The sequence below is a fragment of the Lontra canadensis genome, unplaced genomic scaffold (genome assembly GCF_010015895.1).
Source record: "Lontra canadensis isolate GAN:19392208 unplaced genomic scaffold, GSC_riverotter_1.0 scaffold101, whole genome shotgun sequence".
In the NCBI taxonomy this organism is placed as follows: domain Eukaryota; kingdom Metazoa; phylum Chordata; class Mammalia; order Carnivora; family Mustelidae; genus Lontra; species Lontra canadensis.
The window spans coordinates 2133364-2149944 of record NW_022631095.1 but is presented as its reverse complement, the minus strand read 5'-3'; the positions used below and the strand labels follow the sequence as shown (position 1 = coordinate 2149944).

Sequence of the window (16581 nt, the reverse complement as noted above, 5' to 3'; positions counted from 1 at the left end):
GGTGGAAGGATCATAAAGTGGGATCAGGCCAAATTTATCAAGGCACTTACTAAGTAGAGAGTCTGCATTTAATGCTGCAGGTTAGGGATTTAGAAAGAGCTTTAACAGTTTGTTGGTTAATCAGTTAAAATATGGACCAGAAGTTAGCCCATGCTCAGCATGTTGGAAATGCTAGACATGTCTTGGTTAAAGGCAGGAGAAACGATTCAAAGGCTTAGGGAAGGTTGTAATGTTAAGAATGGGTTTGCCATTTCAGACCCATTCACTCACTCTGGAGGGGTCCAGCAGACACACCTTTCACCATAACTGTGAGAAATAAATTGTGAGGGGAGTCCCTGCAGGCCTAAATTGCTGTATCATCACTCTTATCTTAGGCCACTTTACATTAGGAAGAGCAGTCACTAAATTGGCACACAAATGTCATGGGAGTAATTGAATGCCAGGGGCAAGGGCAAGTGCAAATGCACTCAACTGCAAGGGCAAGGTGGATATGATCACCATAATAAAGAGCAAAGTCAAAGAAGCAATCAGAAAAGTCTGACTTGCACAGACCTATGGCTTTGGTTAGCTGATCATGGTGCTCCTAGAAATAAAAAGAGAGGAAGTGTACCAGTAAATTTTTACTACATCTGTATAAGCAGAAAAGTTCGAGGTCAAATGAACAAAACAGTGTAATAGGCCCTCAATCAACTGCCAAACTTGAGCCCTATTCACACCCAGAACCCCTTACATGAAGGGGAGGACTGGTCCTCTTCAGGTAGACTCTTGATTCACGGCCCAAAATGTATACTCTTACTCTCCTCCCGTCCTTCCCCAACAGGATCTATGGCCATATATGGTATGGCCGTATACCGGTAACTAGGCATTGTGCAAAACGAAAATCATCAGATCTCTCAGGAACTACTGGACACTGGCTCTGAACCAACACTGAATCCAGAAGACCCAAAACATCACAGTGGCCTACCAGTCAAAGTAGGGAGCTATGGAGGTCAGCTATCAATGGAGCTTCAGCTCAGGTCCTCCTCACTCACGGGAGGCCCACTGGGTCCCAAACCCATCCTGGCCTTATTTCCCTAATTCCAAAATGCACGACTGGAACAGACACGATCAGCAACTAGCAGAATCCTCATGCTCGGTCCCTGACCTGTGGAGTCAGGGCCATTATGGCAGGAAAGGCCAAATGGAAGTCACTAGAACTGCTACTACCTAGGAAAATAGTAAACCAAAGGAATAAATACCACAATCCAGGAACCACTGCAAAGTCAATACCACCATTAAGGACTGAAAAGGTAATCCAGGTCAACTAAGCTATCTGGCCTGTGCAGAAGACAGACAGATCTTGGGGAACAAGAGTGGATTATCAGAAGCTTAAGCAGCTGGGGAGGTAACTGCTGCTGTAGCTACTGTGGTTCTATTGCTTGAGCACATTCACGGATCTCCTGGCACCTGGGACACAGCTGCTGCCCTGGCAGGTACTGTTCTCTCCACCCCAGCTGCTAACGATCACCAGATGCACTTTGCTTTCAGCTGGCAGGGCCAGCAACACACCTCCACGGTCCTCTCTCAGGGGTACAGCAACTCTCCAGCCCTACACCATAAGTTAGTTTGGGGGGATCTTGATCGACTTTTTCTTATCTTGTAGAAGAAAGATAATTCCATCCATTCCATGGATGCCATTATCCTGACTGAACCTAGTGAGCAAGAAGTAGCAATGCTGTAGATCAATCGGTAAGACAAACTGCATGTCAGAGGTGGAAAGCAAATCTGATAAAAAATCTGGGGTCTTCTACCTCTGTGAAATTTCTAGGAGCCGGTGGTGTGGAACATTATCTACAGTTTTTTTCAAAAGTGAAGGATAAGGGGCACCTGGGTGGCTCAGTGGGTTAAAGCCTCTGCCTTCGGCCCAGGTCATGATATCAGGGTCCTGGGATTGAGTCCCACGTCGGGCTCTCTGCTCAGCAGGGAGCCTGCTTCCCTCTCTCTCTCTCTCTGCCTGCCTCTCTGCCTACTTGTGATCTCTGTCTGTCAAATAAAAAATAAATAAAATCTTTAAAAAATAATAAAGTGAAGGATAAGATGTTACATCAGGCCCCACTGGCAACTAAAAAGAGGTAAGACAACTAGTGGGCCTTTGACTTTGGGGGCGATACAGTCCTGATCTGGGCATGTTACTCAAGTCCACTTACCATGTGACCTGAAAAGCTGCTAGTAGAGTATGGACCAGAGCAAGAGAAGATTCTGCAACAGGTCCAGGAGGCCACACGAACTGCTCTGCCAAATGGGCCCTTGCTCCAAAACATTCAGTGATGCTTCAAATATCAGTGGCAGATCGGAATGCTGTCTGAACCCTCTGGCAGTTCCTCAGAGGTGAACAGCACTGTTAGTACTTAGGATTTTGGAGGAAAATCCTGCCATCCTCAGCAGGTTAACTACTCTCTCTTTTAGATACAGCTTATGGCCTGCTATGGAGGCCTTTCTAGACTGAATACTTAACCATAAGCTACCAAGTTACCACAGGACCTGAACTGTCCATGAACTGTCCAGTCATGTCCAGGACACGAACTGGGTGTTACCTGACTCTCCAAGCCTTAAAGTCTAGCAGGCACAGTAATATTCCATCATCAAATTAAAGTGGCAGATACATGGTAAGTTTGAGCAGATCCTGAAGGTAATAGTAAGTCACACGAAGAAATGGCCTAAGTGCCCATTGTCTCCCTTCCTACTTAACTGTCTTCTCTGTCCCACACTTTAGACCAGAACTACATCATTAGCTCTTCTGAGTGTCCAGCTTGCCTACTGAAGATATTGGATCCTAGGACTTGTTAATCTCCATAATCGTGTAAGCCAATTCCATATAAAAAAATTCCTACATAGGGTGCCTTGGTGGCTCAGTGGGTTAAGCCTCTGCCTTCCGCTCAGGTCATGATCTCAGGGTCCTGAGATCGAGGCCTGCATCGGGCTCTCTGCTCAGCAGGGAGCCTGCTTTCCCCTCTCTCTCTGCCTGCCTCTCTCCCAACTTGTGATCTGTGTGTCAAATAAATAATTTTTTTAAATTTCCTATTAAAAAAATCCTACACACACAGACACACACGTGCGCACACACATACACACACACACACACACATAAACATACACACATCCTATTAGTTCTGCTTCTCTGGAGAACCCTAACACACTGACCAATATTTCTCACTTATGCTTAGACCAAAACCAAACAAATACCTAAAATAACTGAAATGTGCAAATGTTTAGGAAACGCTTCAAAGCCTTTACCACACTGAGCAGAATGGACAACACAACAGCTAAAAGGCATTTGGGCATGAAAAAGGAATAAGTATTATCCTACTTATCTTAAAATTTAAGTCCATTCTAGTGGCTCTCTTTATGAATTCAATGTTTGTACTGTCTCAAAATTCAGATGTTGAATGATGGTATTTGGAGATGAAGACTTCCGGAGGTAATTAAGTTTAGATGAGGGTGGAACCTGGTCTGACAGGATTTAATGCCTTTTTGAGACACCGGAGAGTTTGTGCTCTCTTTCTTTCTCTCCCTCCACATGCACACAGAAGAGGGGTCATGTGAGCACACAGCAAGATGATAACCACCTATGAGCCAAGAGAAGAGGTCTAAGAAGGAAATGTACCTTAATGGCACCTTGATCTTGGGACTTACCAGGCTCCAGAACTATGAGAAATACATTTCTGTTGTTTAAGCCAACTGGAAGATAGTATTTTTTATGGCAGCCTGAGCACACTAAAACATGCCCAGTAATGACTAGCCTCAGGCACTGAAACTGAAGAAAGCAGAGACTATATAATAAAACTTGACTGCAATGATGTCTATTTTATTTTTTTGTTTGTTTCTGTATTTTGTTGACTTGTTTTCTTTTCCTTTTTTCTTTTTTAATTCTCTTCAGTATGATTTCTCATCTCTCTCTTTCTCTTTTCTGGTAAACATACCTAACTCTTCATCTCCCCTCACAGTCATGGATTTAAAAGAGGACTAAGCATGTGGCAGAGCCTGTATTCCTGTATTCTAGACCCCACCAATCATACTGTTTTATACTGCTGTTTTATACTGTTTTATTACAATTGGCCCTTCAAGTGATCCCTTATATTCCCTTCCCAGGAGTCTTGATTTATAGCTGGAGGGAAAAACAGCCCTACCTACCTCAAGGGTACTGGGAAAATATGAGGGTTTTTTTCCTGCTATATTGTAAATCTCTGTGTGCACTAGAAGGAATAAAGCCAACAAGAGAGAAGTGATATCAGCAAAATGACCTCATAAAACATCCCTTAACGATAACCCCCACCACACACATAATGTTTTGAAATCTATCCATGACAAAATGCCTTTGCAAGAGATCTGGGATCCAAATAGGAGAATATGAAACCCCTGTGTAGTCCAAGACTAAGGAGAGCCATTTTGAGAAGTTAGGCTTCTACCAGGAAGCTGACTTATCAACCATGGTCCTGGCTATAGACTCAGAAGCAGCTCTATACCCTGAAGAGCTTCAGACCCATCTGGCTTTAGGTCTGTTACCAGCACCGAATACCAAAGCACCCGAGAGGAGACACACCCATGTGTGCATCAAATAGTAGGTATACGGACCTCAGTCCCAGCTGTGGTCCATGAACTGGCTTTAGCCCCCCTTGACCACAGTCTGGGAGCCTCTGGAGATAAACCTGTCAAACATAGATTATAGAATCTTAAAGGGCCCTATACTCAACTCCAGTCCCCTCCCAGCCACTCTCCTTGAACAGGCCTGTTGGCACAGGGACCATGCAGGAGAAGGTCCCATCTGTGCCCCTTGAGCACTTGAAAGGGCCCTATAATTACCTCTAGTTTCTTCACAGCCACAGTCTGCCAGTAGCCTGAAGGGTCCAGGGCCCAGTGGGAGACACTCTTGTCAACCACCCCAGCATTTCTAAAAGGACCGTATACTTGTGAACCTAGCAACCACAGTCTGTGAATACACTTGCTGGCACAGGGATCCAAAATGAGACACTCTGAGCTAGAACCCCAGAAAGCCTCAAGGGCCCTAAACTTGGCTCCAGCCCAATAGCAGCCATACCACCAGATCCCCCACCAGATCCACCAACCAAGGGACCCACCTCCTACAATCCCAAAGATTCTGAAGGGGATCTGTACTAGGTTTCAGAAGCTCCAAGCCTTAGTCCACAAGCTGTCCTGCCAGCATAGAGACCCAATGGTAGATGCCCATGTCTGCACATCAAGAGATCCTGAACTAGCCCTATCTTCTGCTCTAGTCCTTTCCACTAGTCAGGGAGCAGTCCCGGCCACTCAGGGACCCATCAAGTGAACAGACAGCAATCTTCTCAGATCCCTCCCTAATGGGAGCCATACCAGTCCATGAACCTGGTAATAGGCTGGTGTCTGAAGATCCAATTGTGGACTCTGAAGCAGACCCTTGTCTTAAGGCCACCCTACTTACTGAAAAAGGTACTGAAGGTAGTTCAATCCACTGAGGGACCAGTCAGCATCTGTATCCACCAAAGCCCCTGATAACAAGATCCCACTGGGGAGCTGTAACCAGCTCCAACCCAGCCCAACTAATATTCCAGAGGTAATCCCATCAACATAGAAAATAGACAGGAGGGGCTTGCCTCTTGAAACCAATCAGTAAAGACCAGAATAAGTGTTTGTTCCTTCCAATACACATCCATCAATGTAATACTACATTGAAGAATCAGGGGACTATGACCTCACCAAAAGAAACTAATAAAGTGCTAATAAATGACCCTAAAGAAATGATGATCTATAGGTTACCTGCACAAAGAATGCAAAGTAATCATCATAAAGAAATTGAATGAAATGAAAGAGAATACAGACTTCTAAAGAAAATCAGAGAAACAATGAATGAGCAGAATGAGCTTAATAAAGAAATAGAGACCATAAAAAGGAATGAAAAAGAAATCCTGCAGGTGAAGAAAGCAATAACAGAGATGAAAAATGTAATGGAGAGCTTTAAGAACAGATTTACTCATCCAGAAGACATAATCAGCAAACTCAAAGACACACTGCTTGAAATTAACCAGTTAGATGAGGTGCCTGTGCGGCTCAGTCAGTTAAGCATCTGCCTTTGGCTCAGGTCATGATCCTAGGATCCTGGTATTGAGCCCCCCATCAGGTTCCGTGATCAGCAGTGAGTTTGCTTCTCCCTCTCCCTATGCCCCTCCCCATGCTTGTGCACACACACTCTCTCTCTCAAATAAATAAAATCTTTAAAAAAAAAAAAAAAAGCCAGGTAGAGAAACAAAAAGAAAAAAGACTTTTTTGAAAAAGAGTGAATAAAGCCTATGTGAATTAAGGGACACCATTAAATGAACAAACATTCATATCATAGGAGTCCCTGAAGAAGAACTTGGTAGAAAGTTTATTTAAAAAAATAATAATTGAAATCTCCCCAAATCATGGGAGAATATGGACATTCAGGTATAGGAAACTCAAAGAACTCCATGAAAGATCAACCCCAAAATTACTTTGAGACACATTAGTCAAATGTTAAAAGACAAAAAGGAGAGAATTTTGGAAGAAGGAAGAGAAAGCAGCAAGACTTGTCACATACAAGGGAACCCCCATATGGCTACTAATGGATGTATCTAAAGAAACCTTGCAAGCCAGAACAAAGTGAAATGATACAGCCAATGTGCTGAACAACAAGAATAAAAAATTGCCAACCAAAAATACTATACATGGCAAAACTGTCCTTCAGAAATGGAGAGCTAAAGACATTCCCAGACAAACAATAAAAGAGTTCATCACTACTAGCCCTGCCTTTCAAGAAATGTTAAAGAGAATTCAAGTTGAAATGAAAGGATACTAACAATATGAAAACATATAAAACCACAAAACTCATGGTAAAAGGAAATACATAGTCAAATTCAGAATACCTTAATACTATAATGGTATAAAATCACTTTATCTCTAGTATAAAACTTTAAAAATAAAAATAACTTATTAATGGATGCATAATATAAGAAAATGCAAAGTATGACATCAATAGTTTAAAATATGAGAGAAGTAAAAGTGTAGAGCTTGTATATGCAATTGAAGGTAAGTTATTATCAGCTTAAAATAGACTTATACCTACATAATGTTTTATATAAGCCTTATGATAACCACAAGAGAAGGAACATAGTAGACAGGCAAAAGATAAAGAGAAAAGAATTAAAGTATACACTACAAAAAAATAAATCACAAAGGAACACAGGAAGAGAGGAAGAAAGGAACAAAACAACTAAAAAACAGTCAACAATGAAATGGCAATCAATACCTACCAATAATTACTTTAAATATAAATGAACTAAATTCCCAATTAAAGACACAAAGTGGCTGAATAAATTAAAAAAAAAAAAAAAAAGCAAGATCCAACAATAAGCAGCCTAAGAAAAGCTCACATTAGTTGTAAGGGCATACAGGTTGAAAGTGAGGGGACAGAAAAAGATATTCCATGTAAACGGCTATACTTATATCACATATAATAGACTTTTCGTCAAAACTGGTTCCAAGAGACAAAGAAGGTCATGAAATGGGGATTAAGGAATCAATTCATCATGAGGATATAACAATTTTAGATATTTATGCACCCTACATTGGAGCAACTAAATATTTAAAGCAAATAATAATAAAACTGTAGGGAGAAATAGCAATACAATAATAGTAGTGGACTTTAAAACCCTACATTCAACATTGGATAGATCATCAGAAAGAAACTTAATAAGATAACAGCAGACCTGAAGAACTTTACAGACCAAAGTGGATCTAACAAACATAAACAGAACAGCCCATGCAACAGCAGCAGAATACATACTCTTCTTAAACACACACAGAACATTCTACAGGATACAACTTATATTGGTCCCCAAAGCAAGACTTAACAAATTTAAAAAGACTAAAATCATATCTAGTATCTCTTCTAATCACAATTTCTGATTTCTGAAATCAGAAATTTGTGAGAGGAGGAAAATGGAAAATTCACAAAAATGTAGAAAGTAAACAACCGGACATGGCTCAGTCAGTTAAACATCTGCCTTTAGCTCGGTCATGATCCCGGGGTCCTGGACTAAGACCCACACTGGGCTCCCTGATCAGCAGGGAGCCTGCTTCTCCCTCTCCCTCTACCTCCAGCTCCACCTTCTTTTGCTCTCTCTTTCTGTCAAATGAATAAATTAAATCTTTACAAATAAATAAATAAATAAATAAATAAATAAAAGTAAACAATACACTCCTGATCAACCAATTCTGCCACTTACAACAAGATGCATAGAACTTGAGGGCATTATTCTAAGTGAAACAAGTCTGAAAAAGAAAGACAAATATTGTATGATCTCACTGACATGTACAATCTTAAAAAAAAAAAAAAGTCATACTCAGAGAGTAGAATGGTGGTTTTCAGAGGTTGGGGAGTGCGATAAGTGAGGGGATGTCGATCCAATGGCACAAACTTCCAGTTATAGAGGAAGTTCTGGGTATCTAATATTCAACATATGATTATAGTTAACAATATTATATGCTTGAAAGTTGCCAGGAGAATAAATCTGAAATGTTCTTACCACCGAAAAAAGAAAAAAAAAAAAAAAGAAAATATACTTATGTGAAGCAATAGATGTGTCAATTAACCTTACGTGGTAATCATTTTGCAATAAATACATGTATCGAATCATCACAATGATTACATCTTAAACTTATACCATGTTATATTCGATTATATCTCAATAAAACCAGGGCAGGAGGGGGCAGGAGAGGGGCAGGGAGCCAACAAGGGAGAGATAAAGATGAAAAATACTAGAAAGAATTGCAGGAACATTATTTGTGATTCTGGGTTCCAAAGCTCTTTATGGGACTCTTTGACTTAAATCAATTAATTTCCTGTTATCCTTTAATTTAATCTTATCTGAGTTTTTGTGAGACCTAAGAGTACTGATTATAATCCACAGAGTAAAATTTCATCAATTCAAAAAACATCAAAAGTATACAGTTACAGAATACAAAATGAAATTAGCCCAGGAATATATCTAAAGAAAAATTTAATGTTATCAGATGCTCCAGGAATGTAGAGATAATTTAATGTTTGGGAATTTATTGGGATAACCCAGCACACATTAGTAAGTCAAAAGTAAATAATGATTATTTTAATAGTATCTAATATTTTTAAATATTTAATATTTTAATATCAAAAAAACTACTCATAAAATATAAAATCTATTCTTTTTTTCTTATTAAATAGGATTAAAAGAAAACTTCACTAAAGGAAAAATACTATCTACCCCAAGCCATTAGCCAAAATCATACATAACCTGAAAGATTAGATGTATTCCCATCCCAAGATGGTCAAGACAAAGATGTACACTATCAGTATTTGAAATTATTCTGGAAGTGCTATCACTGCCATTACAAATTGCATATATAATATATTATCAAATATATCTATCCAATATATATATCCAAAAAAAGCCCAAATTGTAAATATCAGAAAGGAAATGAACATTTTATCATTTACAAATGATGACTGTTTACCTAGAAAATTCTAATATAATTAATAGAAATATGTGACACCAAGTGTATGGCTGGAAACAAAATAAACATATACAAACAAATTTTTTTCTGAATATCAATAATTCCTAGTCAAAAATACAAACAAAATAAATTTTCTTGCCAATAAAACCAATTAGAAATTATAACATAACAAATTAGAAAATATAACAGAAGAAAATGCAGCTATTCATAATAGCAATAAAAATACATCCAGCAGGGGCGTCTGGGTGGCTCAGTGGGTTAAGCCTCTGCCTTCAGCTCAGGTCATGATCTCAGGGTCCTGGGATCAAGCCTCACATCGGGCTCTCTGCTCAGCAGGGAGCCTGCTTCCCTTCCTCTCTCTCTGCCTGCCTCTCTGCCTGCCTGTGATCTCTGTCTGTCAAATAAATAAATAAAATCTTAAAAAAAATACATCCAGCAATAAAACAAACAAAACAAAACAAAAAGAAAAACAGAAAAACCTATAAGACTAAATCTTTAAAAGGCCTCCCAAAAATGGAGACATATACAATGCTTTCCTATCAGAAGACTCAATAATGTAATGATGTCACTTTTCCCTATTATAAGTTTTAATGTCACCCCAACCAAAATAAAAAGCACTTTTTAATTACATTTTTAATTTTTTTATACCCTGACAAAAATTATCTCAAGTTCATCTGGAATGATAAATGAATTAAAATATCCATTTTCCTACTTTTCTGTAGGAAAAAAGAATGAATGGGCATTTGCATGACCAGATATTAAAAATATATTATAAAACCAATAAAAACTGAAACAAGGCAGTACAAACATGAGTAGTTAGAAATATCAAAAGCATAAAGACAAAAAAACAGAAATGAAGGCTTGGATATATACAAATTTAATAGGTAATTTAAATAAGATTTCAAATTAAAGGAGAGAGATTATAAATGAGGTTAAGGCAAATAAACCATTCTGAAGAAAATGACATCAGAACTCAGCATACAATGGTAATTTCTGAATGAATAAATGATAAAAGGGGAAAAAGAATGCCAACCTCATACTGAATATACTCCACATTCTCCTAGATTAAAGGGGAATTAAATGAAAAATAAAATCTACTAGAAAATACTGGAGAATAATGATCTGATATTATACTGAGAAAGATCTTCAAAAATATTTAAGTTAGAAACCATAAAGGAAAGGAATAACAGATTTGAATATATAAAAATTCAAATACAGCAAAAAATTACTAAAAACTAAAGAAAGAAGAGGCAAGAAATAAACCAGGCAAAAATACTATATATATTTATACCTATTATATATTATATATATGTTATATAAATAACATTTATTATATATGACATAAATTAATAAAAATTCCTTTAAATCAGTAAGAAAACAGACCAATTTTTAAGCAAATCACAAAAGAAGGAATAAATATATAGAGACAAAATTTGACATCACTAGAAAGAAAGAGTAAATAAAAAGGAAAAGCTTTAAAATGATGGCTAATCTTGACTATGGTATGAAGAATTAAAACACTTCCCACTGAAAACTGGCTGGAAGGTAAACTATTAAACATTTTTCTAAAGAGAAATCTGGCAAGACTCTGACTAAAACCTTAAAAGTATGCACACCCAAGGCTCCTGGGTGGCTCAGTGGGTTGAGCGTCTGAGTCTGGATTTCGGCTGAGGTCATGATCTCAGGGTTGTGGGATTGAGCCCCAAGTCAGGCTCTACACTCATTGTGGAGTCTGCTTGGGATTCTCTCTCCCTCTCCCTCTGCCCCTACCATTCGTGGTCTCGCTCTCAAATAAACAAATATATCTTTAAAAAAAAAAGCACGCACACCCCATTATAGTAGTTTAACCTCAGAAAACAAACATAATATTCGGAAAGTTTTATTTATAAAGCTATTTGCCTTAGCACTGTTTATAGTAACTACAGTAATTGAGTTCTTATAGTGGCAAAGGCAGGCACAAAAATATAAGGGTCTTTTTGGAAGAAGGAAAGGACAGAATTGGTACTGAAAACTGTAGACATTAAGGTAATTTGCAAGTCCACCTGTCTTCTTCACATGTCGTGTTATTAGCCATTTATGTTCTCTCCCCCTCCTCCCCCTCTACACTCCTCTAAGTTGTTTCTTCAACTTGCTCAACATTCCTGCTCCCCTATATCTCTTCTGTATGACTGAAGTTTGCCATAACTGTTCTAGACCTGCTCTTAATTCATGGCATCACTAAAGAATTCTTACAGTTTCTGCACTACTCTTAATTATCTTTCTTAACATATATTCTCTCCAAAAAGGAATTTGGCCTAACTCATCTCCTCATATAGAAACCACTGGTAGGAAATAAGGAGCTGGCTAATTCTTGACTCCTATCTGATCCAAACCACAGTGATCAGGGTAGCAGGGAGCATAGAAAGATGTGCACTCTGCCATTTTTAGTGCAGAAACACACAAGCATACACACCCACACAACCCTGGCAATCACCTAAGTGCTCCCATAACAGCAGACTTGCTAATAAATTATAGCTCATTGATCAGAGAAAGAAATATGCACAGCATATTGCAACACACGCCAGGGGCTATAATACATGACTGTCAGTGAAATCTGGATAGTAGAATAACAATCATTCTTAATTTTGTCCTTGGTGGCTTTGTATTTTCTAAAATCTCTATAATAAATACCGATTTCTTTTATAAATCAGAAAAGAACTTACTTTGTATAAGGGTTTTTTTTTTTTTTTTTAACTTTACTTCATAAAGAGAAAACTCATTTTTATTACCTTTCCATCATCACATCTTGTGCCTTCATTCACCATCCCAGGATCTGGAACATCTGATCCTAGCTGGAAATCTACACCCCAACATTTGGTGCCTTTACTGGGAGTCTGAATAATAGCAGGAACGATTCCAAATACAGGCATGTCTTGTACATTCTCACACTGAAGTTTTCCACACAATGCATTCCTATAAAGATAGAGGAATAATGCAAACATAAAATGCACCCAGTGTAGATACAAAAGGAAAATTGTATATTTTGATACATGAGGAAAGTTTATATTTAGCTGAAAGGAATCTCAACAGAGAAAGTATATGAGAGCAAAGACTTCAAAGCAGTTCTCTTCAAATATGGATAAGAGATAAGTGGATGCTAACATGGAGTTTAGTAGGGTACCAGGTGGTGCTCATGCTTCTTCTTTCCCCACACCTAATCTCTCTTTACTATCTGTCTAGAGCTCAAAAAAGTCTGAGGAAAAAGTTGTTTATAAATATAACTTTGCAAATGTTTTCACACAGAAAATAATAGAACTATACCAAAGTTTAACTGTGACTTCTTATAGAGTTACAATAAGGAGAAAATTAGATTCTGTACTGTAAAATAAGAAAAGACTCCACACTTCTTGGCTTGGGTTAACTCTTAGTTACTTAAAGACTCAACTTATCAATTCACTAATTCAATTCACTGATTCAGCATTACAACAAGCATTATGAAGGTATGCCTAACTATAATTCTTATCACCAAGGCTCAATACCCTTCCTATAACCTTTCATAACACACTACATACCACTACCATCAACTCTGATGATGCTATATTGAAATCTTCTACTTGACTGTCTTGTGATCCAAGCACCTACCCTACACTTGAATCTCCTTTACGGTATCACTGCCAAGTGATATAGGATATAATTTTCCTCTAATTCACCTAATCCTCTAGCTCACTAGTCCCTAAAAATTTTCATTCTAGATATCATAAAACTATTTTACTTCTTGAGTTAAAATCTATCTCCTTATAACTTTTCCTCATTGGTCCCAGACCTTCCACATGAGATCACACAGCTAATGTCTTTTCCTTCTCCCACATGGCAGCTATTTTAGAACAATTATCATGTAGTTCCTAAATACTTACTTCAACAGAGCAATGCCCTACAATCATTTCTTATGAAACAAGGAACTTCCCCTCTAAATAGTTCCAGTTTATCTCACTGCCTCTTGAAGCACAGAACTCAGAGTAGGGCATGACATTTCAGTTACAGCCTGACAAGCAAAGAACAAAATGGAGCTCACAGTTCCTTTATTTTAGATACTGTACTACTATTAAGCCCAAGATTACAGTAGCTTTTTTTAAGACTTTATTTATGTATTTGAGAGAGAGTGCATAAACAGGAGGAGGGACAGAGGGAGAAGCAGACTCCCCAGTAAGCAAGAAGCCCAACGCAGGACTTGATCCCAGGAGCCTGGGATCATGACCTGAGCCAAAGGCAGAAGCCCAACCTACTAAGGCACCCAGGTGACCCTACAGTAGCTTTTACGGTAACTACATGACATTATTGATGCCCTTGAACTGATCACTAGCTAAAACCCCTATTTACTTTGTGCATATACTATTAAGTCTCCTTTTCCCTCTATCCTGCACTCAAGAGTTAGTAATTTTGTCACAACTTTACATTTATTCTTATGTCACCAATTATTTACTAGTTAACTTGAATAAAGTGCTTACACTTTCTCAGCTTCAGTTCCTTCATCTGAAAAACAAGAGATAAATAACAATGTCTATCCACATAGTTGGTTGAAATTAGATAGGAAAATCTCTAAAACAAAACAGCATAAAGCAGACCTAAGTTAACATCTGTTGGAGCCTACCAAAATTCACATTCCTATGATATACTTAGGTTTCAAGTGTAGTATTGGTGACATATTAAAAAGTGGTTACAAATCAATAAGAAAAAAAACAACCACGTCCACAGAAAAGATTAGCAAAGATACAAAAAAGGCAATTCAGAAAATAAGGAATGCAAGCAGCCAACAAAGCTAAGAGACTGTCACTCTTATATTATAAAGGAAAATTCTATTACAAGCCTCAATAGAATAATTGCTTCTGGCAAGGATCATCAATGCATGCTAAAACCGCAAGGTAAAACACCGGTGGGAAACTGGCTATTCATATGGTATAAAATCATCACTCCTCCACATATTATCTGATAGCTGTAATAGGCAAAATAACTCTACAAGTTGCAAGATCTTGTCATGGCCACTGAGTATCACTAATAAAATGAATTATCCAGAATTATGTGCCTCCTTGACATAACGTACCAGTTATGAAGTATTCTTCCCTAAAATGTTTAACCTGAGTTAAGACTTTAAATTTAATTAAGACTTTAGATTTAACTTCTGATTTATACAGAAATCAGGGGATAGAGACACAAGTTAAGCAACAATGAGAAGAAACTAACAAATCCAGATCATGGGCCCTTCTAAAAGGCCACTGGCCCAGTTATTTCCTTAGGGCACTATCACTAAAAAGAAAAAAATGAATGAAGAAGACTATTTTAGATTAAAAGTGACTTAAGTGACATGACAACTAAATGCAATGTATGATTCTTAACAGATCCTAATGTGGAAAAAAAACAGCTATGGAACACAATTTAAGGACAATTGGAGAAACTTTAATATTGACCAAGTATCACATGATAGTTGGAAATGATCGTTCTTAGGGCAGTGGTTTGGACATAAAACCTTCCCATGGAATTAAAAATACTAAAAATATATTAAAAATAATAATTTGGAAAAAAAAAGAATAATAATTTGACTTCCCCTCAAAAAGTGTTACATAAATACAAGAGAACTTATATCTACAACTACTTTTAAAACTATATAAGATAGATATCAAAAGTCATGTTCATATCCCCTTTTGAAATACTTTGATTTTTTTTTATTTTCCCTCCATCTACTCTGTTTTATGTATCAAGAAAGGTAAATTCTGAATATTCTGTGAAATACACCATATATTAATAACTAATTGTTAAAGAATTGGAACAAAATAAATTGACTAAGATTAAGGGGGGAAAGGTACACAGCAGTAAGAACACCTATAAGAGGGCATCTGGTTCTGTTAAGAAAAATGGGGAAGTCTTTGAACCTAAGATCTGGGGGACTGGAGAACATGCCAGCCAGAAGGAACAGCATGGACGGAGGCCCTGTGGCAGAAGGACCACATGTAGGCCATCACAGCTGGTGTCTCACAGCATTTAATGTCTGAGTAGATAAAGATGAGCCTACAAATAAACACATTCAAAGAGCAACTGGAAACATAGAAAAGAACACTAGAAGAAATTTCCACACAGAAGCCAAGGAAAGAGGTAGGTTTCTTCAAGTACAAAATGGTCAGCATAGTTGAATGCTACTAAAAGTCAAGTAGCATGAAGACCTAAAAATTTCAGTTGGATTTTGCAACATGGAGATCACTGTTGTTATTTCTTCTTAGCAAACATTGTTTCACTACAGTTGCTTAGACTAACTGGCAAAGTAGGAGGTGGAGCCCGGAGAAGAGATGCACAGTATTTCAGAATAATTTCAATTACACAAAATATCAGTGTGTGCATGTATAGTGCACAGAAACAAAAAGAGAGGAAGAAATACACTAAAATTAGTAAATATATACCCATGGAGATTATGGCTGACTTTTTTCTCATTTACAATTTGTTAATAATTATTAATTTTTTACCATACACAAATACTACAGAAACAAGAAAGTTTTAATCTGTTGCTTTAAAGTTATAGAGAGCGGGACGCCTAGGTCAAGCGTTGGTTAAGCATCTGCCTTTGGCTCAGGTCATGATCCCAGCGTCTTGGGATCGAGTCCTGCATCGGGCTCCCTGCTCAGTGGGGAGCCTGCTTCTCCCTCTGTCTGCTGCTCCCCGCTGCTTATGCTCCCTCTCTCTCTGACGAATAAATTAATAAAATCTTTTTAAAAATAAAAAATAAAAAAAATAAAATTACAGAGAGCAAGAACATAACAACATCCAGAATGAAGACTGTAGGTACCTTTATTTACACATTTATCAACCTAATCTTTTAATGACAAAAAAGAAGAGGAAGAATCCTTATTTGAGGTTCTTATTGTAGAATAAAGAAAACCAAAGATTCTACAATCTGTTAGATTTTAGGCAATGAACATCAAAAGAAATGAATTATTTTACTAGTTCTCTGAGTCTCTCTAAAGCTTTGTTAGAAAATTTTTAAGTTTGAAAATTTCAGTATTTAAGGGGGAGAGAGCA

At 37.7% G+C, this 16581-nt stretch overlaps 1 protein-coding gene across 2 annotated transcripts in view; it reads right to left on the bottom strand.

The window, feature by feature from the left end:
- ADAM9 (ADAM metallopeptidase domain 9) overlaps positions 1-16581 on the bottom strand; it is a 142641-nt gene that overhangs the window by 36021 nt on the left and 90039 nt on the right. For both annotated transcript variants that reach the window (XM_032838045.1, XM_032838044.1), the window contains one exon: positions 12309-12492. In XM_032838045.1, coding sequence (XP_032693936.1) covers positions 12309-12492 — 184 coding nt within the window. The remainder of the gene's footprint in view (positions 1-12308; positions 12493-16581) is intronic.